This window comes from Abramis brama (genome assembly GCF_963993115.1).
Source record: "Abramis brama genome assembly, chromosome: 7".
NCBI classification, from domain to species: domain Eukaryota; kingdom Metazoa; phylum Chordata; class Actinopteri; order Cypriniformes; family Leuciscidae; genus Abramis; species Abramis brama.
In genome coordinates, this window is record NC_139969.1 from 37,911,802 (window position 1) to 37,939,345 (window position 27,544).

The 27,544-nt window shown below is 38.7% G+C and overlaps 1 protein-coding gene across 1 annotated transcript; it reads right to left on the minus strand.

Annotated features, from left to right (window-relative positions):
* Positions 1-2,197: 2,197 nt before the first annotated feature.
* On the minus strand, positions 2,198-14,629 carry LOC311087537 (uncharacterized protein; the record flags this gene model as incomplete). Its single annotated transcript, XM_084120863.1, has 3 exons — positions 2,198-4,642; positions 13,898-14,004; positions 14,523-14,629. The coding sequence occupies 3 exons, from the start codon at positions 14,627-14,629 to the stop codon at positions 3,480-3,482; spliced, it is 1,377 nt and encodes a 458-aa protein (XP_083976989.1). The 3' UTR covers positions 2,198-3,479.
* Positions 14,630-27,544: the final 12,915 nt, after the last annotated feature.

Below are 27,544 nucleotides of genomic sequence, written 5' to 3' on the forward strand. Positions count from 1 at the left end.
TCCAACTATGGTACTTTTTCTGTCCTCGACAGATATTAAAAAAACTAAAAAACATTTCCACTTTATTTTCCCCCCACACTTACTACATGTGTAGGGGAACCTATATATAAAAAATCATTGTTCAATTCTGTTGTTTTATATAAAATAGGTGGCATTTTATATGAGTTTTTTACTATTTCGCCGCTGTCCCTAGGCCAGACTTTGGGTCTTCAACCTTATCTCACTTAAAATCTAATACTGATATAATTTTAAATTCAAACAGAAAGTATGCATTATAACCCAATTCATTCAAATCTAATATTTTTTTTTAATATTTCTTTTCAATTTGACATATTTTAAACATGTTGAACACTTGTCCCTTGGGTTCACTGTCATTTCCACACCTCTGCATTAAATGCAATCCCAGGCTCAGTGTTCTAGATTTGTATACTCAGTAACCATAGTAACTGACACTCCAGAGGAAACCACATGGCTGAATGAAAGAATGGTCCCAGCACAGGTTAATAAATTGGAGATATATCAAGGTAAATATGAGAAATACTGCGAGTATGTTTATTGTATGTCATTTCTGAACTGCTCATAATTCATTATGACGAAAACATTTCTGGATTTTTACAATTTCATCAGGTGATATTTGAGATTATTTAATGCTAACTCTAAAACTAACACTAACAGCCTAGTCAAACATGAGATATTAGAGGGAAAGGGGGAAAATGTCATTTCCACAACCGTCTTTTCCACATCTGTCTCCATGGAAGTGATAAAGACAGGTTGGCTTTGCAAGGACATTGTCTGTGCTTAAAAGTAAAGTAGTTTGCCTTTAGTACTAAAAATATAGTGTAAACACATAAACTTTACATATAATGTCATAGAGAATGTTTTAAATTGAGATATTTTATTGTTTACAACTAAATCTGACATAGTCTCTCTGTTGTTCTTTAAGATGGTACCCAAAACATCAGCAGAGAAGTCCAGACTATTCAGGGAAAGACTAAAATCTGATCAAATTAAATATGCTGAGTTCCTAAGGAAAGACAGAGATCATTTATAATTCTACTACAGGTTTTATATCTGAAATGTTATTTTCACCATAACCCGCCTTTCCCTTGTCATTTCCACAACTACAAATATTTTTGGGTAAAACGTTAAAAAATAATAAAGTTAAGGTAATGATGGTGGTGGTGTTGATTATTTAGCAGTTAAGGGTAAAGTATATGTATATGAGTTGAAAAATACCAGATTTGAAAATGTCAGAAATATGAATGAAAGGTTTCAGTGGCTTAGTGTTCAGCATTCAGCGTTTTTTTGGTGTTAACTTTGTAAAATCTTAACAGTTGCATTTCAGAGAAATAAATCAATGTACAATTTAGAAAGATGCAAGTGTGATGTGTAACCCAATATATTTATAACTACAAATATTTCAACATTTTTGGTTGAAAACACGTTTTTGTTCGGTTGTGGAAATGACAATTTATTTTGCGATGTCTGGAAAAAATGTAAAAAAATACATATTATTTCATAAAAATCAGCACAGGTAACTTCAGGGCAGGTATCTAGGCATACTGGGGAACCAAATTATGCCAGTAATATTTTAATTAAAAATGTTTCATTTTCTGAAAATATCCATGTCCAAAAAGTACCATAGTTGGAGAATCACCCTACTACAATGAGTGGGTCCTAACACGTGTTGCCTAACTCCAAGAGTTTACTCTAAATGCCAAACCCAATGCGTCTTTTTCATTATCTACATGGATATTAAAATCACCAACAAGTAGGACTTCATCTGCAGCCTCTGATAGAACATCGGCAAATTCTTTGATAAAGTCTGTATTGTACCCTGGTGGCCTGTATACAGTAGCCAGCACAAATGTCAAGCAGGATTTATCACTTACACTAGATAGCGTTACATAAAGCACCATCACTTCAAAAGAATTATATTTGAAACTAGACCTCTGAGGAATACTGAAGATGTTACTATAAATTACAGCAACACCTCCCCCTTTGCCTTTCAGACGAGGCTTGTGTTTATAACAGTAATCTTGGGGGTGGACTCATTTAAAGTAATGTAATCGTCTGGTTTTAGGACAGGTTTCTGTCACAAACAGCACCTCTAGGTTATGATCTGTAATCATATAATTTACAATGAATACCCCACCCCCCATTTCAAAAGCCAATGGAATGGGACAGAGGCATGTCACATCACCTTTCCTTTTAATTACACTTTTTAATCACTTGGGAATTGAGGATACTAATTGTTGCTGTTTTGCAAGTGGAATTTTTACCCGATCTCACTTGATACAAGACATCTGCTCAACAGTCCTTGGTCGTCGTTGCATGATTCTCCTTTTCATGATGGGAAGAAGGTTTAGGGAGAGGTGTAGCTAATGGGGGCAAGGCCACAAGGAGTGACAAAGAAGAAGAGATAGATATGAGGGTGCCCATTGGGCACATAGCGATAAGAAAAAGTATAAGACATGAACACTGGCCATTGTAACCTCAGATGTCCGGATGGCCAGCCGGCTTCTCACTTTGTTGCTTGTCAATAAAGTTAATTCTTCTGACCTGGAACCTCGACTCTGAGAAACTTCTTTGTGACCTGAACCAAGGACTTCGAATTTGCTATAACTTAATAACTACTTTGAGACCTGAACCAAAAAGAACTTTGAATTTGCCACAACAATGGAAGTTTATGTCCCTGTACAATCCAAATATAAGCCTGTACATCAATGGTATCTTCACAGAAATGCAAGTCACCAATGCCGTTTGCACTGATGCACCCCCATATTATGACAGGTGTTTGCTGTTACACCTGTCGCTGATGAAAGTCTGGATGGTCCCTTTCATCTTTGGCACTGAGAACTCAATGTCCATTTTTTTCCCCTTAAAACAAGCTGAAAGATGGACTAATCTGACCACAGCACACATTTCCACTGTCTTTTAGACCAGCTCAGATGAGCTTGGGCCCAAAGAACTCGGCAGCATCTCTGAAAAGATGTATAGCTTTCTCCTTGCGTAACAGAGATTCAAGTTGCATTTCTTAATACTGTATGTGTGTGTGTGTGTGTGTGTGTGTGTATATATATATATATTTATACTGTATATTTATTTCTCATATTTTCACATTGTGCAGAGTGATTTCAATGCAAAAAAGTCTTCAATATCTTAATGCATTCCGTCTGAACAGCTAAAAGCAGTTGTTTAAAATATGGATTATGATTTAATAGACTATTGTTGCCACTTTTATAAAAATGCCTCATATGCACAATTAATGAAAATAATTGAACTCCACAAAGAAACAAAACATCCCTTCACACATCGTTTTATGGCAACACAAATATATGGCATCTATTTCTAAACTATTATTTTAACCTTCCCCAACGGTTCCCCCTTGTCAAACAATAAAACTTCACTACTAATTTTAGCAAATTATCCAACATTAATGATTAATCGGAATGTTAAATTATTTACTTGTAAATGTATTATTTGCGAGTGATGGATCTGAACATTAACATTTGCTCAGACATCTTTGGGCAACGTTTTTTCTTATGAGTCTGTAGACTAAATAATCTGGTGAACGTCCTCCCACATAAAGAGCACTGGTATGGTTTCTCTCCAGTATGAACAACTCTCTCATGAATTTTCAAGGATTCTGACCGAGTGAAATTCCTTCCACATGAAGAGCACTGGTGCGGCTTCTCTCCAGTATGAACTCTCTCATGAATTTTCAAGGATTCTGACCGAGCGAAACTCTTTCCACAGTGTGAGCACTTGTACGGTTTCTCTCCAGTATGAACTCTCAGGTGTACTTTTAAGGAACCGAATGAAGTGTAGGTCTTCCCACAGTCAGAGCAAACATGAGGTCTTGCACCAGTATGAATTCGCTCATGCTCTTTTAAATTGTGCAGTCGTGTAAAACTCTTTCCACATAAAGAACAAAAGTGAGGCTTTACACCAGTATGAGTTTTAAGGTGCGTTTTTAAGCCTGATGCCAAAACAAATGTTTTATCACACTGATCACAGCTGAATGATCTCACATCAGAGTGACGGCGCAGATGAGTGGTGAGAACGTTTTTGGATGTGTAACTCTTTCCACACTGAGTGCATGTGAACGGTTTTTCTCCAGTGTGAACCCTCATGTGCACATTTAAGTCCTCTTTGCGACTGAAACTCTTTCCACACTGAGAGCATGTATACGGCCTCTCTCCAGTGTGAACTCTCATGTGCACATTTAGGTGTCCTTTATGTATGAAACTCTTTCCACACTTAGAACAGGAGACTGGATTCTCTCCCGTGTGAATTCTCATGTGTCTCTTAAGCTCTGATTTATATGTGAAACTCTTTCCACAGTGAATGCATGTGACCAGATTTTTTCCAGTGTGAATTCTCATGTGTTTCTTAAGGTCTGATTCATGCACGTAAAACAATCCACACTCTGAGCAGGTGAAAAATCCTTTGACACCAGATTTTCCAGCTTTTTTCTGTGTGAAATTCTCTTCAGTCTTTGAAATGACTGCATTTCCATCTTCATTTTTGAAATGATGAGGTTTTTCAAATTCCTGTTGTTTATCTTCATTTTTATATGTCAGTTTTCCATCTTCATTTGTTGAATGATGCTGTTTGTCTTCATTCACTTCCATAAGGTCTAAAATCAACATTAAATTCAATTACAAAAAGGACAAATGAGAAACAAAGAAATAAAGTTCATTCTTAATTTAGCACAAATCTAGTTTACTACCTGAGTAGGGCTGCCCTCGACTAAAGATTTTTGTAGTCGACTAGTAGTTCATTTAAGCCATTAGTCGATTAGTTGACATGTTTATATTAATAAGCCATAAATCATAATAAAGTGCCTTTAATTGCCTACAGTTGGGAGAACAAGTATTTGATACACTGCCGATTTTGCAGGTTTTCTCACTTACAAAGCATGTAGAAGTCTCTAATTTTTATCATAGGTACACTTCAACTGTGAGTGACGGAATCTAAAACAAAAATCCAGAAAATCACACTGTATGATTTTTAAGTAATTAATTTGCATTGTATTGCATGACATAAGTATTTGAGATATATCAGAAAAGCAGAACTTAATATTAGGTACAGAAAACCTTTGTTTGCAATTACAGAGATCATATGTTTCCTGTAGTTCTTGACCAGGTTTGCACACACTGCAGCAGGGATTTTGGCCCACTCCTCCATACAGACCTTCTCCAGATCCTTCAGGTTTCGGGGCTGTCGCTGGGCAATACAGACTTTCAGCTCCCTCCAAAGATATTCTATTGGCTTCAGGTCTGGAGACTGGCTAGGCCACTCCAGGACCTTGATATGCTTCTTACGGAGCCACTCCTTAGTTGCCCTGGCTGTGTGTTTCGGGTCGTTGTCATGCTGGAAGACCCAGCCATGACCCATCTTCAATGCTCTTACTTCGATCTCGCGATACATGGCCCCATCCATCCTCCCCTCAATATGGTGCAGTCGTCCTGTCCCCTTTGCAGAAAAGCATCCCCAAAAAAAGATGTTTCCACCTCCATGCTTCACGGTTGGGATGGTGTTCTTGGGGTTGTACTCATCCTTCTTCTTCCTCCAAACTAGGGCTGGGAATCACTGGGTACTTCACGATACGATACGATACGTGATACATTGTTCACGATACCGATAATATCACGATATGGCGATACTGCGATAATCGATATATTATCAGTAATAACTCACAATATATCATGTTTTAAGAAATAAAAAGATTATTTTTTTTAATTAGGAAAATGAATCTCCATTTATTTTTTTGGATGAAACACAATAACAAAAACAACTTGTGTCTTATCAGTTGCAACAAAACAGTCACAGACACTATTTTTGTTTTGCTCGCAGATGATTTTTTTCACTCGGGAGAAATCGAGTGGAATCGGTGATGCTCGCATGGTCGCGGCTCGCATCGTGTGAGAGGAATTACAAGCCAAGCCGAGCCCGTTACGAGCACCTCCCGGCCTCCCGATAATTTTTAAACATGTTTAAAAAATTCGGGGAGTCGGCCCGATTTTTACCAGCTGTCCCCTATTGCCAAATCATACACAACCACGTCGATGGGGCTATACCTCAGTGGCAGCAACCATACAGCATGCGCATACACTGTCACTGTCACACACACACACTTTTCTCTCTCTCTCTCTCTCAAGTTTTTATGTTGAAAGGAATGGCCACTGTTCTCTGCTTTTCAACAAATCATTTGCACACACATTTCTGTCATTTTTCTATCTGAAGCTTTGCCTGCATGCAACATTGACGGTCTCTGTGTTTAGCGCGAAAGCTCACGTGATTGCTGCCGGCTCGGGATAAAATTCGTGCAGGACAGTCGTGCCGTGTACCAGCTGCTTTGACGCGATTATCAGTTAAACTGACTCGCAACGTGTGCAATATCTCACGACCTCCCGAGTGTCCGAACTCGCACCGTGTACGCCCGCCCTAACGGCTTTTAAGATCGATACTTGGCAAGAGCGCATCAAGAATCGATCGCGGGAGTAAATATCGCGAGATATCGCCATATTGATATTTTGGCGCACCCCTACTCCAAACACGGCGAGTGGAGTTTAGACCAAAAAGCTCTATTTTTGTCTCATCAGACCACATGACCTCCCATTCCTCCTCTGGATCATCCAGATGGTCATTGGCAAACTTCAGACGGGCCTGGACATGCGCTGGCTTGAGCAGGGGGACCTTGCGTGCGTTGCAGGATTTTAATCCATGACGGCGTAGTGTGTTACTAATGGTTTTCTTTGAGACTGTGGTCCCAGCTCTCTTCAGGTCATTGACCAGGTTCTGCTGTGTAGTTCTGGGATGATCCCTCACCTTCCTCATGATCATTGATGCCCCACGAGGTGAGATCTTGCATGGTTGCGCCAACAGTTGTTGCCTTCTCACCAAGCTGCTTGCCTATTGTCCTGTAGCCCATCCCAGCCTTGTGCAGGTCTACAATTTTATCCCTGATGTCCACAGCTCTCTGGTCTTGGCCATTGCGGAGAGGTTGGAGTCTGTTTGATTGAGTGTGTGGACAGGTGTCTTTTATACAGGTAACGAGTTCAAACAGGTGCAGTTAATACAGGTAATGAGTGGAGAACAGGAGGGCTTTTTAAAGAAAAACTAACAGGTCTGTGAGAGCCGGAATTCTTACTGGTTGGTAGGTGATCAAATACTTATGTCATGCAATAAAATGCAATAATTAATTATTTAAAAATCATACAATGTGATTTTCTGGATTTTTGTTTTAGATTCCGTCTCTCGCAGTTGAAGTATACCTATGATAAAAATTACAGACCTCTACATGCTTTGTAAGTAGGAAAACCTTCAAAATCAGCAGTGTATCAAATACTTGTTCTCCCCACTGTATATAAAATACGTATAGCCTAATCAGCAACAAATTCAAACATAAAGCTTCCAACAGCGCACCAGCAAACGTAATGGTTATGAATGTGTCATGAAAAAAAAAAAAACAGAATTCATGAGACTGTCTAAACATTTTAATAATTTATTGGTAATGTTTTCTGTGTTTTCGGCTGCAGAGATTAAAGGTCCTTACACAGAGTCCGAAATTTTCGAATGCATTTTTTTGTATTCGTCTTTCCGTGGCTCTGAATTGTCAAAACACCTCTCAAAATGCTTGCAACTGATGCGAAAATCTAATTCGATCCGATTTTTTTTTTTGACGGACTAAAGTTTCAGAGGTAGTGTGTAAACGTGATTGACACAACGTGAGGTCGTATTTATTTTTTAACGTGCAAACATTTCAGATGAGAATTTCGGACTTAATGTGCAAGTTTCAACAGAATAACCGCTTGGCTCTGAAGCGAAAAGCTGAATGTGCATTGCGCAAGATGCATATCTTGCACACCATCTTGGCCGACTGAGAGGGAACACAGCGAAGGAAGGAAAAGGAGTTTATGGTACGCCAAATATATGTACGCTGCGCATCCATTGAGCTGAATTGTAATAGTACAGATCACTCGACGGAGAGCGCTCAGTTAGTGTTCAGCGAATGAAAATATATCTATGCTAAACTTATACTTAGCCTCTAACACACAAACTGGCGAGTAAAATCTAAGAATTTACTAGCCAACGGCTAATGATAGACATTATTAGTTGCCCAGACTGAAAATGTAGTCGCATTGTAGAGCAGGGCTGCCAACTTTTGAGTTTAGCTTGGAGTGAGAATTATGGTTGGTTGGTGGGTGGGTGGATTTGGGGGGGTATTAAAAAAAAAAACCCACCTTGCATCACAAGTGTTTTGTGATTGTCAAAACATTTGGTAAGTGACAACATGTTACAATGTTTAAATGGCACAATGACTGGTAGGCTACTGTTTTTATTATTGCTTGACACATATTTCACGATTTCATTTCAATTCTTGTGATTTGAATCCGATCTTGATTCAATATCGATTCATTTGGATAAATATTAGGTACAGATACAAGAAAAAAATCTCACTTACTGCTGTAAACATACAGAGAACCCTGTCAGCTGGTAATATTATTAAAGAATAAAAATAACAACTCAAATTAATTATAATACGGTTTTTATTATAATAATGTTACACAACAAGGAACTCCTGCACACTATCAATACTTGCAAATAAGTATCAAAATTTTATTAGCAACGTTTCGGTCTCACGACCTTCATTGGGCATATATGCAACTATTCAAACTCAATCCCATTTGAAATGGTCACCTACCTTGAAATTGACCTCCCAATTTGGTCTTTTTTCTCACGCTCTTATCACCTGCAGGTGTGTGATGGTGATTGCTAATTGATATTATAATAATGTTAAAATATTTTAACGATATATAAAAAATATAAAAAATATGTAATATATTGCACATATTTAGCAAAATACTCGGTAACACTTTATTTTGATGGTCCCTTTTGAACATTCTGTGGACTATAAGTAACTTTGCAACTACATGTCAACTGACTGTCAGAGTATTAGTAGATTGTCTGTTTATTATCTGCTAACTCTTTATTGTGATGCTCCTCCAACAGATACTGACTATAAGTAACTTTGCAACTACGTGTCAACTTATTCTAACCCGAACCCTACCAGTCGACTAATACTCTACTAACACTCTAATGAGAGTTAGTAGACATGTAGGTGTAACGTTACTTATAGTCAACAGAATGTGTTAAAGGAATAAAGTGAAACCAAATACTCCTCTCTATAGCTAATTTTTCTAGCCAACTAACGTGCTAAAGTATATAGTTATTAAATGGTTTTCCTGAGGTAAATGTAACATGTGACATATTGTTCTCCAGCTGTTTTATTGACCTCTTTCCGCGGTTGAAAAACACTGATTGATCGATATTATGTATGAGGGATATACATTTCGGTAAGTTGTACTTTATCTTTCAACATACTTCTTGTTCAGTCGTGTTTATTGACTAATTAGTAGCAATTAGTGTCAATTGACCCTTCGCTAAGCCCCGCCCTCCTTAGTTACTGTTGCTACGCCTGTCAAGCTTTTACGCCTGGCACGTCTATTACAGTATGTATGCACTGGTTTCAGACATTCCTAAGGAGATAATTAGTCATTTTTGGCAAACAGGTGAAAAAATGAGAGAACAAGACTGCAGTATGCATTCGAGGGCTATATCCACGACATAATATGCAAACGATTAGAGAATAATTTCATCAAAATTGAAGTTAAAGCATAACGTTAGGTCCCAGCGCAAGCAGCAGCCGCCTCATATGCTGACCATTCAAATGGGAAACACACAAATTTGAGGAACAGCTGTGCATGCACAGCAGGGTAAGTGAAATTTGAAAATATTCTAATATTTATAAAACAAACAGCTTATCCATATGTATCGTGGAATAAACACAAGACATTAGCCTGACCACTTTGCAATGATAACATTCTCCCGCTTATATTTTTAGCGCGCCAGGCTAACGTTACTGCTCACACGTCGGACTAACTTACTGTTATGAACTGATTAAGTTTGCATACCAACCTTTTCCTTGGAGATCTCCGGCAAGCCCCGTGATGTTCCCTCCTTTTACTAACTAAGTTACCTTTTACTTTTACTAGAACTAACGGGAGAGTCGCGATCGGATTGGGGTAGCAGCTAACGGTTTTCGCCGTCGATTAACAAAATGTTGAAATATATTTTTAAGTAACGTTAAGTTATGTCAGTGAGCCTCCGTCTTACCTTTAATCACACTGCTTGATCCACGAGCTGGACAATAACTTTATTCTAGAGCTGCTATAAAGCCAAAACACTTTACTTTTAATTTCCTATTATCAAAGCTGCTTTGGAACAATCTACATTGTTAAAAGCGCTATATAAATGAAGATGACGCCCGGCATTTCTCCCCTTGGGTTTTAGGTTTCGGGAAGGGAACAAAATCCACCACCCCGTCCAAACTTTTAGGATACCGGGTATCAGATTTGCACAATCCATACGCACAACGCGGCATGTTTCCCTCTCGCTCGAAAGCTTGCCAGACCTCCCGCGCCTAGTTACGGTTGCTAAGCCACGATTGGCCTGTGGCGGTTTTCGGGCGTGGCTTAGCGAAGGGTCAATTGCGTGAGTCTCGCGCTGAAAGTTGAGAGTTGGCAGCCCTGCGTCATACACATGCTCTATTTGATACTGTATACTTAGATTAGGGTTGCGCGATATGCTCCATTTTCATATCGTCCTATCGTCAGCCTGTGAGATCGGCGATACACGATATTATCGTGAGGGGGCGGGGCTTACTTATTTGATTATTAACTTGCTTATTTACTCATCAATTTGCTTGTTTTATTACTTCGTTTTAAATGAGAATATTTTTTCTATTTTGCTAGCAAAGGTGGAGTGTTTATTAATAGGCTAAATCAGGTTATTTCCTGGTATAGTGAGGTAAAAAAAAAGATCCTAATCATTCTTGTATCTGACTCGGAGTATTTCAACATGTCAGCGGGAAATTTACGGACACACATTATCCTCTCATGCCGTTACAGATCTGCAGCATTTTGACTGTTTGACGAGATGTGAACACGTTTTAATTTCTTGATTCAAGAAAGAGTCGGAGTCTGCGATATATGTCCTCCTACCAGTGCTCTCTCTGTCTGGATGCACTTCACATGCGCACCGCACTTCAATAACGCAGGTGTTTTAAATGCCGGGAGAAATCAGAGGCAAAAATCTAAAAGTCGATCGGTTATACGTCGACTTAAACTTATGACTTGACTCTGATAAAGGAAAACGGGTTAATCCGTTTACATGACCACATGCATTGTCAGTTTATTCAGCATAATCGAGTTAATAACGTGCATGTAAACGCGCTCAATCCCTGAAAACGAAAGCAGAAACGGACTGAGCTTTCGCTGCATTAACGGCGCGTTCTCTCAGAGTCGACGGTGGATAACGGTAGGCTACAGCAACTATCTTAATTTACTGGCTGAATATTTCTCTTGTGGACTTACATTATTGACAGCGAAAAAATTAGAAGAATATTTCTTGTTAAACAAGTTTGAAGTTGCTTGTGATTTTCACAGATGGCAGAGTTTCACAGATGCTTCGTGAACTAAAGACTTTTATTAGGCCTAGGCGGCCTATATCATTTTATTGATATTATTATTATAATTAATATTTTGTAATTGTATTGTTTTTAGTGTTATTCGTGTCATTAAATATTTTGTTAATGTGCTATGGAAACAAAATACTGACGAACAACGATGCCGCGTCTTCATCTAGGCTCTGTATAAAAATTATGCGTCTGTTAAAGCACTCTTGACAATTTGTGAATGGATCACCTTGCAATGAAATTTCGTTGTGGGATGTAGTTTTTGTTTTGTCTGTTTTAAAAACATTTTCTTTGAGGAGTCCTCATACGCGCGTGATATGGCGCAAGTGTGGTTATGTGGTGATGTCGTTATGAATTTAGGCAAGGCAAATATAATTGTAGTTCCTAATTAATTTAATAACTATACTAGCTTCATAATAATAATAATGATTTAATACATTAATGGAAAAACGAGCCAATTATCGTATTGATATCGTCAAAGGCATCTGTCATCGGCGATATCTCTGTCTATCGTCGATACACGATACTATCGTCTATCGGCACAACCCTAACTTAGATTATTTGAACCTTTATGATATGATACACAAATGAATGGAATAATCACAGCAAGATCGCAAACAGCCGCGTTCCATCTCTGCGCGTCATTCCCCATTAATGGTAAATGAAAATCAATACAGACTGATATGGGGAAAAAAGATGTATATTCACCATATCATTCACTATATGCTACTGCAGAGATGACGAGTCAGCATCGTCAACTTCATCTTTGCAGCTGAACTCAGAAAACACTAGTTTACAATTAAAACGTCTCCTTTCAATTTTCATAATTCATAATCATTACTTTTGCCAGTGCTTTGCGGCAAGCTTTATTCGTGCGTTTGAGCGCGAGGCATAGGGGGAGGGTGGGGTAAGATGAGCCAGCCCCTTTATCTTGGCAACCGTACACTTTTATTGTCATGTGACCATATATTTTGGAACCACCCATTATTTCTGCCAGACTGTGAAAAGGAGAAACACATGGGTATGAAGGACCAAACCTGCAGAAATTAAAAATGAATCATATTTCATTTATATATGTATTTATTCATTTTTAATTTCTGCGGGGTTGGTCCTCCATACATGGTAGGAGTGAAAGGGAAAGTCAAATTTTAACATAACAGATGTAATGGCTGTTAGATCAAAGCAAATTTGTCCAAGTCTAAAAATACTGATGATCCATATTGGTGATTTAGCAATGTATAAAACCATGCAAATTATTTTGCTAAATATTAGCCTGAATTGGTAAGCTATCTAGTTGAAAAATTAAAGTAAAAAATTGCAGCTATGGGGCAAAGTGAGCCAAATGCTGAGGGGTAAATTGAGCCAGCAAATCTCTCTAATTTCAATGTGATATTACGCAACTGGTTTATTTTTATAGTTTATTTGATAGGAACAATGCAGAAGTAGGCTACACCAAATCCTTCTCTGATAAAAACTAGATGCTCAATCATATCTTTCCACCTGTAGTCCCTAATGGCCTAACATGTTCAACATTGCAGAAAAACTACCATGTCAAGCACATTTTGCCTACAAAGTTTATTCGTTTCAGTGACATTTATTTATTCATTCATTCATTCATTCATTCATTCATTCATTCTAATTCCATTTTTATTTAATTTTACTCAACAAACTCTCTGTTTAGTCTTCTTTTGGGAAGGTTACAACTTTTGTGTTTAACATATTGTTTAAGAAATGCAAACAATTAAAGATTAATTTAGTTGGTTTTATGTTGTTTAAGTGAGCTTAAGAAAAGAAATACAACTATTTGTAAAAGGAAATTTTGATTATTAAATTAGTTTTTATAAGAGTAAAATTATATTTAAAATTTATTCAGATTAAGTTAGATGGTCAGTTTACACCCATATGGTGCAACTTACCCACTGACTCGGATCAACTTACCCCTAACCTGGGGTAAATTGAGCCACAGGAACTTTTTTTTATAAGAAGCTATATTTTTAGAACCCTTTGTCAGATATGTATTCTGATCATTTAAATTATAGGAATTATGGAAAAATTATACTTTAGATACTTTCATTGTACTTCTGCCGAATTTTCTATTATCTTGAGGACCACATAAGTAAAAAATGGCTCATCTTGCCCCACTCTCCTCCAATATTTCACCCTGGTATTTTTAAGTTATTATATGAAAATAAACATGCGATTAGTCGACTAATGGCTTAAATTAACAACTACTAGTTGACTAGAAAAATCTTTAGTTGGGGGCAGCCAAAGTATCTAGTTTTAGATAGTATCTATGTCAGTTTTCATTTCAATGTTCTTCATCAGTCATTAAAGAGAATGGACAACACCAACCAATTTGTTTCTCTGTTTCTTCATCTTTTACTCTGCAGGGTTCTTCCTCAAACTCCATTTCTACAATAGTTCTCCTGGAGTAATTCCTCCTGATGCTTCTTCTTCTCCTGTGGGAAGATGGGAATATTCCCAGCATTTAAACTCTCATGAACGGCTGTGGGAGCTTCACTGACTGAAGGAGTGAATCGTGGTCGCTGTTGCTCATTTAGCAGATGATCATCACACTTACAATCACTCTCAATTACCCAGCTTTAAGTGTTTTGTTCAAACAACAGTTTAGAAGTTCGGTAAAGGCAACATATTCACAGTTCCAACTTCCCTGATCAATAACTCGTGAGCTAAACATTGTTAAAACACAAACACCTCCTTCTAGCTGATTTTTATATTGCATTAGATTATATTATGCATATTGCATTATATTAAAATTGTTTACCAGGCTTCTTTACGTAAAATTAAAACACAATTTATAATATTCACCAACTGTAAAAAACAGTCAGTCAGTAACGACTTTACGTTTCAGGAGTAATCTACACCAGTCGGTTCATTTCGATTCATTTCTAAGTGATTCACTAAAACTGACTGGATTTAGATGCCTCCTAATAAATGATCAAATGAAAATACTCACCGTCTGAAACACATCAGATTTAGAGCAGAATGAACGGCTGTGTTCCACTTCTCATGTTTATGTTCCCTTGAATCCCTTCCCTCGCTCACTTCTCTTCTTCTTCGCATACACTCGGGTGTGTTTCAGTGCTTCGGTTGCACGAGCGCCTCTACTGGCGGAAACTAATCTCTATTACACTATCTCGCCTTCATAGATTAGAATTGATACAAGAAAGATAAAATCTGAAATCTTGTTTGAGATCCTCAGATATGTTTGATTTGGGATAAAGATTGGAACTACAAATATCTGCTAAGTTATTACCTTCTGGACTCTCTCTGTTGCGTGATACTGATGTTGTTGATTTTTATATAAATTTTGACTTAATTTAAATTTAGATGGTAGAAGTAATTATTGATGAAAAAAAAAAATTTGAGATTTATTTAAGATATATGAAGATTTACCTTAAAAACTCCAAATATAATAACTGTCAGATTTAGATGTCTCCCCAAAAAAAGCAAAAAACCCATCTGCTTAAAATAAGTTATTTTTCATTTTTTGGACTAAATTGTCAAAATAGAACATTTAACCATATATTGTAAGAGCCAAAATTATCTTAAACCTTATTTTATATTGTAACTAGACAGCAGCTGTAAAACAAGTATTTCACAGCTGAATAGACACAGACCAAATTCACTTTTCTTGAGCAATTTCATCTTCTGACAGTGATGTGTGTGTTAGAGTACATATTATGAGAGGAATCGCCTCTTTAAATATACATAAAAAAAACATTTGGTGTCGTGCAGAGTGATTTCAATGCAAAAAAAGAGTTTTCAATATCTTAATGCATCACATCTAAACAGCTTTAATAAAAACAAGTTGTTTGTGAAATGAATAATGATTTAATAGACCATCTTGTACAAATTTATTTTTTAAAAATTCTCAATTTAAAAAAAAACTTTAAGGCGCCTTCTTAAAGGAATATTTCACCCAAAAATGAAAAATGTCATTGTTCACTCTCACCCTCATGTTGTTCCAAACCTGTATGATTTTCTTTCTTCTGTTTTACACAAAATAAGATATTTTGAAGAATGTTGGTAATCTGACAGTTGACGCGACTCATTGACTTCCATAGTATTTTTTTTCTACTATGGTAAAAAAGGCTTAGTTTACTGATAGTATTCAGCAATAAATTTTATTGATAAGTGAACACTCGCTTATGAACTTGGTTGCGTTGGTGTCAGTTTTACTAAATTATTTCTTGTTCACTTTACTTAACAATCACAAGTAACAAATCATTGTTCAGAAATGCACAAATACAAGAAAACCAAAACGTGATGTCCCTTTGCACACACCGTATGCAAATGCAACAGCGCAAAAAACAGACGAACGTTGAGGAGATGACATTGGGAGACTTAATTTGTGAGGTATGAATATTTTGTTTAAATCATTTGCCATCCTGAAAAATACTGCCAATTAAAGTATATGTAGTACCTTACATAGTTTCATTACTTCGACATGTCAGTTTATGTCAGAGAATATACATGTTTTTCATTGTAGATGAGCTGAGCTGTGAAAGGCAGACGAACCAGATTTAATATTTTGGCAACTTTGTAAGGTAACATAATAATATTTTGAAATCATTTGACATGTCGATAAATGCTGTAAAAAATTGATGTAGAAGACCAAATCGTATTTGCACTTCATGTTATGAGTTTTTGTCGGAGTCTGGAAATGCAGATTGAGATTTCTTGAGATGGGGTTCAGCGAAAAATCGTCAGCTGGCAGCCGACCGTACCTGCCAATAAAACCGGGCGTCAGCTGCTGCTAATAACCGGACGTCGGAGGTGGATGCTGCTATTAGCCAGGCAAATACATTATTATATCAATTTATATAAAATGTTAGTACACTAACATTTACACTAACACAGGAACGTCTCGTGCACACTCTAAATAGTGTAAGCGCACTGAAAGTTCTACTGAGCAGCCGGTATCGCAGTCAGTCATGAAACGCCAGCAACAGAAGACTTTAATGTCTTCATGGATGAAAAAAAAGAAAGGAGATGTGAGTTGGTTGATTCAGTAAATTAGCTCAGGTCAGGGTAATCAAATTTTCTGCCTACACCTGTTGATGCTAACATTGACTGAGCTAACGCTAACATACACTGTTGCTAGGTAACTTCAGACTGTTAGCTAAACATTTAATGTTGCCTAGAACATTCTGTGTACCATGAAAACGAGTCCACTTTAAAGGGCATATTGCAGGTTAGAGTACCCAGTAAGCCAATCAGGGCCTGAAATTAACACCCGACCACGCGCCAAATGCGGGTGAATTTTGCAATTGGCGGGTAAAACTGTCAATCTACCTGCCACATTGGCGGGTAGCCAATGAGAATTGAGTAATTCATTAGTTGTTGTTTTTTTTTATTCTGTTTTTTTTTTTTTTTTTTAAGTCCGCCATTTCGTTGGATTTTAGCTCAAAATGTGGCGGCACATTACTGGGTTAAAGAGGCCAGCTGAAACGAACAACCAACAAAAAGATGAGGATTCAAAGAAAAGTAAAAGACGACGTTTTAATTCAAAGTGGACAATTGGCGACAATGGCAAGGTTCGTGAGTGGCTGATTTATGACAGCAGTACAGACGAAATGTACTGCAGTGACTGCAGTATGTATGGCTCAGAGAAAGTGAAGTTAAATCCTTTTGTAATCGGGACTAAAAACTTAAAATTAGAAGCAATTAAGGACCACGAGTCATCAAAAAGCCACCTACACACGATAAGTTGCAAAATAGCAAAGACTGCGCTTCCGGAGGAGACCGCTGCGGTCAAGGCACTGACGTCCATGAAAGCTGCGCAGTTTGAGAAGATGCGACTCCTGTTTCGGAACGTTCACGCGATCGGCAAGAAGATGAGGCCCTTCTCTGACTACGTTTGGATGTGCGTGTAAATATTAAACTGTTGGTGAGATGGGATGAGATGAGATACAGTAAAGCAAAGCTTACGTTGGTTACGGTACAATGACAGTTAAGTTAACAGTTACACAGATGTGTGTGTGTGCGTGTGTATGTTGGGAGTTGGGAACCAGTGAGAAAATGTCCGGTACCCGGTAACTTTACCAGTAATATTAATATATTAATATTAATTTAGTTCTGCTTAACGGTTCCTGAAGGCTGTAATTAACAGTTGCCAGGAACTGTCTTCTGACTAAATCAGCCATCAACACAGCCGTGTGTGATTTGTTTACATACGAGCTGCGTAACTTAGGTCTAACTTATATCTGTTGAGTTAGCACGGTGTGTGTGTGTGTACCCGTTTTTCTAACCCGGTGGGGACCTAAATAGAGGTCCCCATGGGTACACAAGCTTATAAATCATACAGAATGAGTTTTTTTGGAAATGTAAAAATGAAGAAAGTTTTCTGTGATGGGTAGGATTAGTGTAGGAGATAGAATATATCGTTTGTACAGTATAAAAACTATTAAGTCTATGGAGAGTCCCCACAAAGATAGTGAACCAGACGTGTGTGTGTGTGTGTGTGTGTGTGTGTACGTGCGTGCATGCGCTGGCATGCATGTGTTATCAAGCTAACTGTGAATTGTCATTGTTTTTATAGGGTGGATGAACAGAAAGGGTTAGCTGTAGGGAAGACATACAGAAATGCAAACCAAGCCCAAGTCTTCATGCACTACATAGCAGAGGTTGAAAGGAGGAAGGTAAAGGAAGAGATATCTGCCACCAAGTTCATCTCCATAATGGCAGATGGATCCACAGACAGTAGTGTAATGGAAGAAGAGTTGGTCTACACTAGAATGAGCAGAGCAGGAAAAGTCAAGGTGCAGTTTGTGGGGATCCAGGCATTGAAAAAGGCAGATGCAGCACATATAACAGATGCAATATGCTCCCAGATGTCTGCAGTCAGTGGTGGTGAGGAGGAATGGAAGGAAAAGCTAGTTGCTTGTGGGACAGATGGAGCGGCCGTTATGACAGGATCCAAGACAGGAGTTGTCAGCAGGCTTCGTGGGGAAAGGACGTACATTTTAGGAGTCCACTGCATGGCACACCGCCTTGAGTTGGCATTTAAAGATGTAATGAAGACCAACAGTCATTGTAGGAAAGTTGAGGACCTCTTGACTGGCCTGTTCACCCTCTATCACAGGAGCCCACTGAACAGAGCCAAATTAAAGGACAGTTTCTCAGTGCTAGGGATAAAACCACTGATGCCCACCAGAGTAGGAGGTACAAGGTGGGTCTCTCACCTATTGAGGGCCTTGGACCATTTCTTAAGGGGGTATAAGGGGATTGTTCAGCACCTTGAGCAGGTAAGTAGTAGCTTATAGGTATTGTTGTATATTATTTACAGTATCTGTCAACATTTTGATTTAACATGTCAAATGCAGTTCTTCCATTTCCAGTTTAATTAATTTTGTTCTTGTTTTCTAAAGATGCAGTCTCCAGACGATGAAGGGGTAAATGCTGCTCAACAGAGCAAGGCACGAGGGTTCTACAAGCTGGTGACAGATGGAGATGCTCTTAAGTTCAGCAGTTTCCTGCATGATACGTTGACTCATCTTAGCAACCTGTCAGTGAAATTGCAGCAGTCATGTTTAACAGTAGCTGATGTCCACAGTTGCCTAACTTCCACCCAGGCTGTGATCCTCAAATACAAATACAGGTAATATAATTATATTATAATTATATGATTTAATAATTATATTGATTACTGTTTATAGTTTAAAAGTGTTATTAATCTTTGCTTCAGCTTAAAAAGTGGTTTTCTCATTCCTAAAACCTAGTCCAATTTGACCTCCTAATATGTGACCTCCCTCTTGTCATGACTCTGTCTTGACACACATGTATTTAATTAATTTATTCTGATAAAGGCAAAACACTCTTTTCTTAACGCTCACACAGCATGTATCCATCCAATGAACCACTCATTGTGATTGTATTGTAATGATTAAAACTGTAAAGTCTTGATGTACAAATCCTTTTGAAAAAAGTAAACTAAAACTTAAAACTTTGACTACAGACCTGGACCGATGCTGAGGAAGGTGTTGGATTCCAACACTTACATGGGTGTTAACCTGAGACATAGTGACACCAGCCACATGATGGCTAACAAAGACAAACTTCTTGACAAGCTGTCCGACAGCATGGACAACAGATTTGGGGATGTGGGGTCTGGAATCCTGAGCGATACAAAGATAGTGAGCTTCCAACAATGGCCTGATCCAGAAAACAGTGCAGGTTAGCATCTCAAAGCAACTTGCAATAACTTAATGTACAATTTTTTTGTAATGCCAGAGAGCAGTATGATTTTCTATTATTAAAGAACACAACTTTAAAAATGGTCAAAATGTTAAACATAAAAAACAACATACTTCTACTACAGACTTTTAAAATAATCTTTTTATATAATTTCAGACTTTGGTGATTCAGAAGTGGACAGGCTCACAAGTCACTTCAAGCCGATATTGATCTCTTCTGGAGTTGATGTCGATCTGATTGCAGACCAGTGGACCATCATCAAGTCCTGCCTCTACAAGGAGCCACAGACACTGGAGAAAATCACCTGGGCTGAAGTTAACAGGATGCTGAGGGAGACTTGCCCTGACTTCCTGGACCTTGTGGATCTGGTGTTACGCATGCCTGCATCAACAGCAGACTGTGAGCGTGGGTTTAATGTAATGAAGATGGTGAAGTCTGATTGGCGGTCCAGTCTCAAATGTGAGACACTGTCTGACCTGCTCTTTGTCCATCTGTCCTCCCCCTCAATCAAAGACTTTGACCCTAGCACAGCAGTTGAGATGTGGCATGCCAGCAGCATACGGTCAAGGAGACCAGACCTCATGGAAGATGCAGCTGCAGCAGAGGTGGAGGAAGAGGAGTGCATCTGCTCCTTTTTTGTGGACTCAGATTAGCAGCAGTCAGTATATATGACTATGACATATGAATATGTCTGTGACAGCAAATCAATGAATTAAAAAGATTAAAAAAAATTATAGTCTAAGAGTTATTATTACTTATAATGATTTCGTTAACAATTTGACAGCACTTAAATGTGTATTCTTACAAGTTAAAGAACAATGTTTGTGTGATTTCTATTTTTCACCTTTATGAGGCAAAAAAAAAAAAAACTGCCTGGTAAAAAGTTACTGTGGCAGGTGGATTTTTAAATCCACCTGCCACAGTTGCTGGTGGTCCAAAAAGTTAACTTCAGGCCCTGAATCCAATGTATAGAAAAATAATGTAGGAACTAGATTTAAATATAAACATATACTTATAAAACGCTATTTAGGCTTCTGAAGTCATTTTTGTGAGAAAATTTTACTTCCGCATTTGAAAACCGCCGAACTGGAAGTGACGTGATGGGAGGGAGAGCGGTCAAAGTAAACAATAGGAAAGCAATGGATTGCAATGACAGCTCGGAAGCTGAGGAAATTGTAGCCTAAATGTTTACTCGTATGATATATAATTCATATAATTTATATATATGATGATATCATATAATTATGAGCCTGATATGAAGCCAAGTGAGCAGGACAGGCCAGGATTAGACAGAACAACGGTGAGTTGTGGTGTGAGGAGAACAGGGCGAGAGAACAGTGTTAGCTTATACTGTAGATGTATTCACGTTAGCCGACGATATGTATAACACTATGCTCAGATCACAATACTGTACAGATTATTATCATCATGTATCAGGCAATAGCAAAGCTAGTATTTAGACCCTTACCTGCATGTGTTGTGTGTGTCAGCCATTAGGAGACAGTTTCCAGAGGAAGAGGGACTTTATAAAGGCTTTGAATTGACCCATTTGGTGACGATGAATAAAAAAAATTATCACAATCACAACTGTCTTACTGTATAAAAACTTTATATGTAGAAACAGCCAACACAAACATCAAAGTCGGTTTGTACAGATTGAAAATGAATTATAGAACATAATATATTATATTTATAATAATAATAATAATAATAAGTGTTGGCTGCAGACTAATAACAAACACATTGCATTACATTACAAGTTTATGTAAGATATGTTAATGAATTAAATTAAGACAAGGCACATTTTGTAAAACAGATGTAAGTTACAATAAGTGATCTCTGACGGATCCGTGAGCGTCATGTTTCCCGCTGACGGCGGACCGTCACCGGGCGACCCGATGAAGGAGTGGGACAGTGTGCACATATTGCCGGGATTATAATCATCCGGTCTATAGTGAATGCTACACACTACCGCGTTATTCAAAGCAGAAGCAGAAGTGAAGTCCCGTCTCTTACCCGGCACAAAACGCAGTTCATTACAGGCACGGAAGATCGCACCGTCCTTTTTCTTATTCGGAAACCTGTGGACTCGGTGTCTTGACAGGCCATAATTCACAATCATTTACCACGACGATGATTAATTGAAATACAATAAGCACCGAAGCGGTTTTTCAACACGGTCAAGGAAACCGTCACGTTTTCTATTAAATTTGTGCCCTTATGTCTTGGAAAACAATTTTTAATCCTGCATTTACTTTTCATATGGTATTTTCATACAAGGTTATATTAATTTTGAAAAAAGAAAAAAACCTGCAATATGCCCTTTAAAGCAACACTATGTAACATTTTTTTACCTTAAAATAATGTTTCCAAAGTATGAACTATGTAAGATTGCCTGATCGGGAGCGTTTCTGCATAAGAAAGCTACAAATTTGACTTGCTTTACGGCAAGCGTTACAATAGTCATTATTTTGTTTTTCTTTGTTTCTGATGTCGCAATACATCATACTTTCATAAAATCATGCATCATACTCTATCTTGTCTGTGGACATCGTTCATTCCAAAGCCGGTGCTGGATAAACAGTGGCAGTACAGTAGGGCGACAGTAGGCTTACTGTCGCCTACTGCAACATTGTGCAGTAGGCGACAGTAAGCGTGCGACAGTAGGCTGTGGTAGGCTAAATGATTTACGACAGCGGTAATGGACAATTCCGCTTCCAACCTGTAGGGGGACCGCAGAGGAAAAGTTCCATAGTGTTGCTTTAAACCGCAGCATTTTCTGTCAGCGATGTATGACAAGCAGACTCTGGCTGCTAGTTTAATGTTATACTCAACTCATTATACTCAGATGCAGAAATATTTTTTAAAGTCTTAATAATAAATGTTTTTCTAAACTTGAGCTATTGTTGTTCACTTACAATATTTGTTCATTTAAAATGTAAGTTAATTTGTAAAAAATATCTGCCGACATTCGGACTGCCAACCAATCCGCAAACAGGTTGTGCTGTTGAGGATCTCGCCTCATGAGGAGAAATGAAAACAAATGAGCGCAGCTCACACACAGAAACTCAGTGAACATACAGCGGTAAAAATTCAGTGGAGTTTTTATATTTATACAGTTAAGCAACATTACACGACCAAGAGTGCTGAATACCATCACAATTGAAAATGTGACACCAATTTCATATTAATAATGAAACGATTATTAAGTCACTTACATTTTATACGCTATATTGACTGTTTTTCTTCTATTTCAGCATCGAAAATAGTTCAAAACAAAGATCACAGCAGAAAACACCTCTAACAGGAAAACATAAAGTGTTTTCATTACTGAATGATTCAGCGTTTTGAATGAATCAGTTGAGTCAAAGATTCAATGACCCATTAACAAATAATTGCCTAATTCCTGAACAAATCAGCAGTTTGAACGAATCGTTTTAATAAATGACTCAATTACTCCCTAATTAAGACCTCCTACTGGTGATTTAGTTTCTTGTTTAACTTAATATAAAAATATTTTTTCATTGTCCTCCATCTATCAATTCAATCCCATCTCTCCATATACTAACTAGCCACCCTTCTATACTGTCCTGTCTCCTCTTGTCACATGTAAGAACCAAACACATGCTTCCTGTACTCATTCGCCATGATAAACTGTTTAAAATGTTTTCCTTGCTGACTTTATCCAGCATTTCTTTGTGAATGTGACAGACTGCTACATTGTTAATGCGAATCTGCAACATTGTGCTTCTCAGTCAGGTCTTCAACCTCCTCAGAGCACTGAAGCTCCTCTCTGCTTCCGCAGAGGCAGCAGGAACAACCATAAGTAGTCGAACAAGTGCTTCAATTTGGTTGAAAAGGCCACGGATTTCAGGCAACTGATTCCTCAGAATAGTTGCGGCCTCTGAAGTGGTTGTGTATGAGTAGGGTTAGGAGCTTAAACATGTTCAGCTGCACCTTCAGTGACCTTTCGTTTGATTCAGGATACTGGTCCACCACAGCAGTGTCTACATCCCCAGTTAGGAAGGCTTCCTCCAGCTTAGTCAGTGTTTTCAGACTACCCCGATCAAACCTCTCCTTCAGCTGGATGTCCACAGTATTCAGCACCTTGAAGAAATCAGCTCTGTAGTGTTCTTCTGGGGTTGTAGGTGTGTGTGCAGTAGTGACATTACCAATGAAGCGTTTTGGTGGACGGCGGATGTGGGGCATGGTTATGGGCTCAATATTTAGCTTGGTAATCATCTCTGTTGCGTGGCTGTATATCTCCTGGAACTTCTCCTCAGTTCTCTTTGTCCTCAGGGTGGTCCTTACACAATCTGCTGCAGAGAGCATACCAGACACTGTTTCTGTTCGCTTCTGCAGTGTGCAATTAAGGCACTCCAACTCTTGGATTACTTCAGTGGCCATCATGAGCCCTAAAACTGTGGTACCTTTTCCAAACCTCTCCAGCAGTCCTCTTGCTGTCACACCAGTGTTTGAGGCATCTGTTTGGGCCATGACCTCTACGCTGAGTAGCAAGGACTCGTACTGACGTAAGCACAGACCAGATTGCTGGAGTCTTGGTCGTCCATCTTGTTTGACACAAGGGTTGCAGGTTGCTAACTGTCCCAGATGCTTGTATTTGCCTGACATTTTGTACAGACAGCCAAGCTTGTGGACCCAATCCAGGGCATCAGATGTCAGTGATGACGCTTTACAAGCAGCCTGGGTGACCAGATTTGCACAGTGGGTTCCACAGTGTACATACAAAGCCAGTGGCTGCATCTCCCTTATCCTGGCCTGTGCTCCCTTTCTGTTGCCTGACATGTTCGCTACTCCATCATATGTTTGTCCACGCAGACCAGACAGCAGAAGATTCAAGCACAACAACACATCTGTGGCAACTTTTGCTAGGTTTTCCCCAGTAGTGCATGAGACTTCGTAAAACCCCAAGAAGACCTTGTGAGGGACCAAATCATGGTCTACATACCTGACACATATGGCTTCCTGTTCAGTTCCTTCAATGTCCTGTGTTCCATCAATAATTATGGAATATTGCAGGAGAGGCAGCATGCGAATTGAGCTAATGATTTCCCTAATTATGCTGTTTGCAAATAGATTTAAAATTTCATTCTGGATTTTAGGGGATGTGTAATCATGTTTTCTTGTTGACAGCCATTTCTCTAAGCCAGGGTCATCTTCACATCTTACTTTCAGTAACTGGTTTAAGTTACCCTCTTCAGCTTCATGGCCCCTAAGAGCAGCTCCCTGCCATGCCAAGAGCTGTACAGAGCCCGCAATTTTCATGAGACACCGTCTTGATTCCTGTTGCTGTGCAGCTTTGGCTGAAGATAACTGGGCATCTACTGGTTTTGTTTTTTGGCAGTGGCAAACTTTGTGTGCATTGCTTTGGACATGTTCTTTTTCCAATTTCGGAAACCAGTTTTGACAAATGTTGGATTTGCATTCTTGGCCAAATTAGATTTTTCATGCCCAAAAGCTTGAGCACAGAAAAAAACATAGGATTCCACTGACTCCTGAACTGTAGTGGAGCCAAGGAAATTCACGGTACCACTTTTCTTGGAACCTTAGCGTTTTGTTGGTTAGCTGCTGCACTGCAATGAGCTTCGGGTTAGCGTGGTTGGGTTCAGCATCCTACTTGCCTACCTGCACTTCTTCACTTTCGCCTGTTCTGTCTCTCCTATGAAATATGAAAATGTGCTAGCCTGTTTCTGACATGACATAATTCAAATTAATTACCTGACCCTTACCTGACAGCACACTCACGCTGCACTTCCAATGGGCATCGCTGCTTTTGCAGAAACATTGCCAAAAAACGTGTCAACTCGCTATGGAATATACTATACTGATAAACATCTCATTTTAGCATCAGTGTTAGATCCCCGTTTCAAGACAGAATGGATAATCCGAGATGAGTCTGTATGCAACAAACTCGGGGAGATCCGTGACCTCCTCATAAAAGAAGCGGAGGAAATTAACGCTCCCAGTGGGACACCCGAGACCGACACACCACCCCCCGCTGACCTGAATCCCGAGCCTGAACCAAAAAGAGCTCACCTGTTCGGGTCATACTTCAGCGAGCAGCAACGCATTACCGGAGACACCAAAGGTGAAGTTGAAAATTACCTCTCATCCCCGAGACAGAACCCGGACGCAGATGTCATTCGATTTTGGAAAGAAAACTCAACGTCTTTTCCCCGCCTGTCTAAAGTGGTTCGCATTGTGTTCAGCATCCCAAGTGGGTCTGCGAGCGCAGAGAGGGTTTTCTCCGCTGCTGGCCTGCTCTCAAGAAACCACCGCATGAGTCTGAAGCCTCAGACATTGTCCAAACTTGTGTTCTTGAAGGTGAACTCAAAAGAACTGTAGATAAGGAAAGCAATTCTTTTTTTTAAAGTTTGACAACATAAGCCAATTTAAATTGAAATCCACGTGCACTCTGCACAAAAGTTCAGTTAAGAATTTTGGCCTAATAGTTAATTTTAAAACTTTGATGTAGGCCTGTAGCCTGTATATTTTTATTTATATAATTAGGCCCATTAATTCGTTTAATTTTACAGCAGTTTTTTTTTTTGTACAATTGATATAAGCCAATTAAAATTTTAATCCTGCGCTGCGCAAAAGTTCAGTTATAAGAATGTTGGCCTAATAGTTAATTTACTTTTAAAACTTTTATGTATATTTTTGTTTATATAATTTTTATTTATATTATTAGGCCCATTTATTTGTTTAATTTTACAGAAATTTTTGTGACTAATTTGTAATTTGAAATAAAACATTTCTATTTGAAAAATGTTGTTGTTGCTCATTAGTTCTTTAGGAGGTAAGGCTGTGGTCTAAGCTAAAAGTGATATACATGTAGATTTTTTCCTTTTTTGGAGCGAGCGGGGGGCGATTTGAGTGGAGCGCGAAGCAAACTGCATTGTGGCCTGATGTAGCTTTGAGCGGGGGAGCGGAGGGGTGAACAGTTCCGTGAGCGATGAGCTGAGATTCTCACTGCTCCACTACACTCATATGCTCTGTTTCAAAGAAGATCTTGTCTCTTGATCTGCTCAATGAACTCATCCATAATTTTCCGTACAAGTGGGGTGATAAGACAAATCGACCTCAGTTGGTGCCACAGACATTTGCAAGGAGAAAATCAGTTGGTGGCAATGCGCATGAAAACTGGTGTCTGTTAAGATTGCTGCCATTGATTATTGGGCATTTGGTGCCTGCAGATGAACCTGTGTGGCTTATAATTTTAGACTTAAAGGATATTGTGGAACTGGTTGTGTCTTAAGTTCATTCAGATGAGACCATTGCATATTTGGAATGCAAGATCTCTTAACACCGTCAGAAATATCAGGAGCTTTTCCCACTTAAACAACTGCTTCCAAAGCATCACTTTTTGGAGCACTATCCAGAAATGATTGCGTTTTGAAGCTAAGCATAGCTACTTCAAACAAGTAGTTAGGCACACAAATTGCTTCAAGAACATAACACTAACTTTGGCAAGAAAACACCAATTGATGGTTGGATATAACCTCCACATACCCAACCCTGAAAAGATCACCTTACAGGTCACACGTGTCTCTACCATCACGGTTGAGGTCATGAAAGAGGATGTCGTATGTTGCTGTGATTCTAGATATCCTGGCATCACCACTGTCAATGTTTCTCAGAATGTTTCTTATGATGGCATTATGTATCGAAATGGCATGATAATTGCCCATGGGTCTCTTGGTTGACTTCCAGAATTTGCAGAAATTGCACAAATTTGTATAATCGAAGACAACCTTG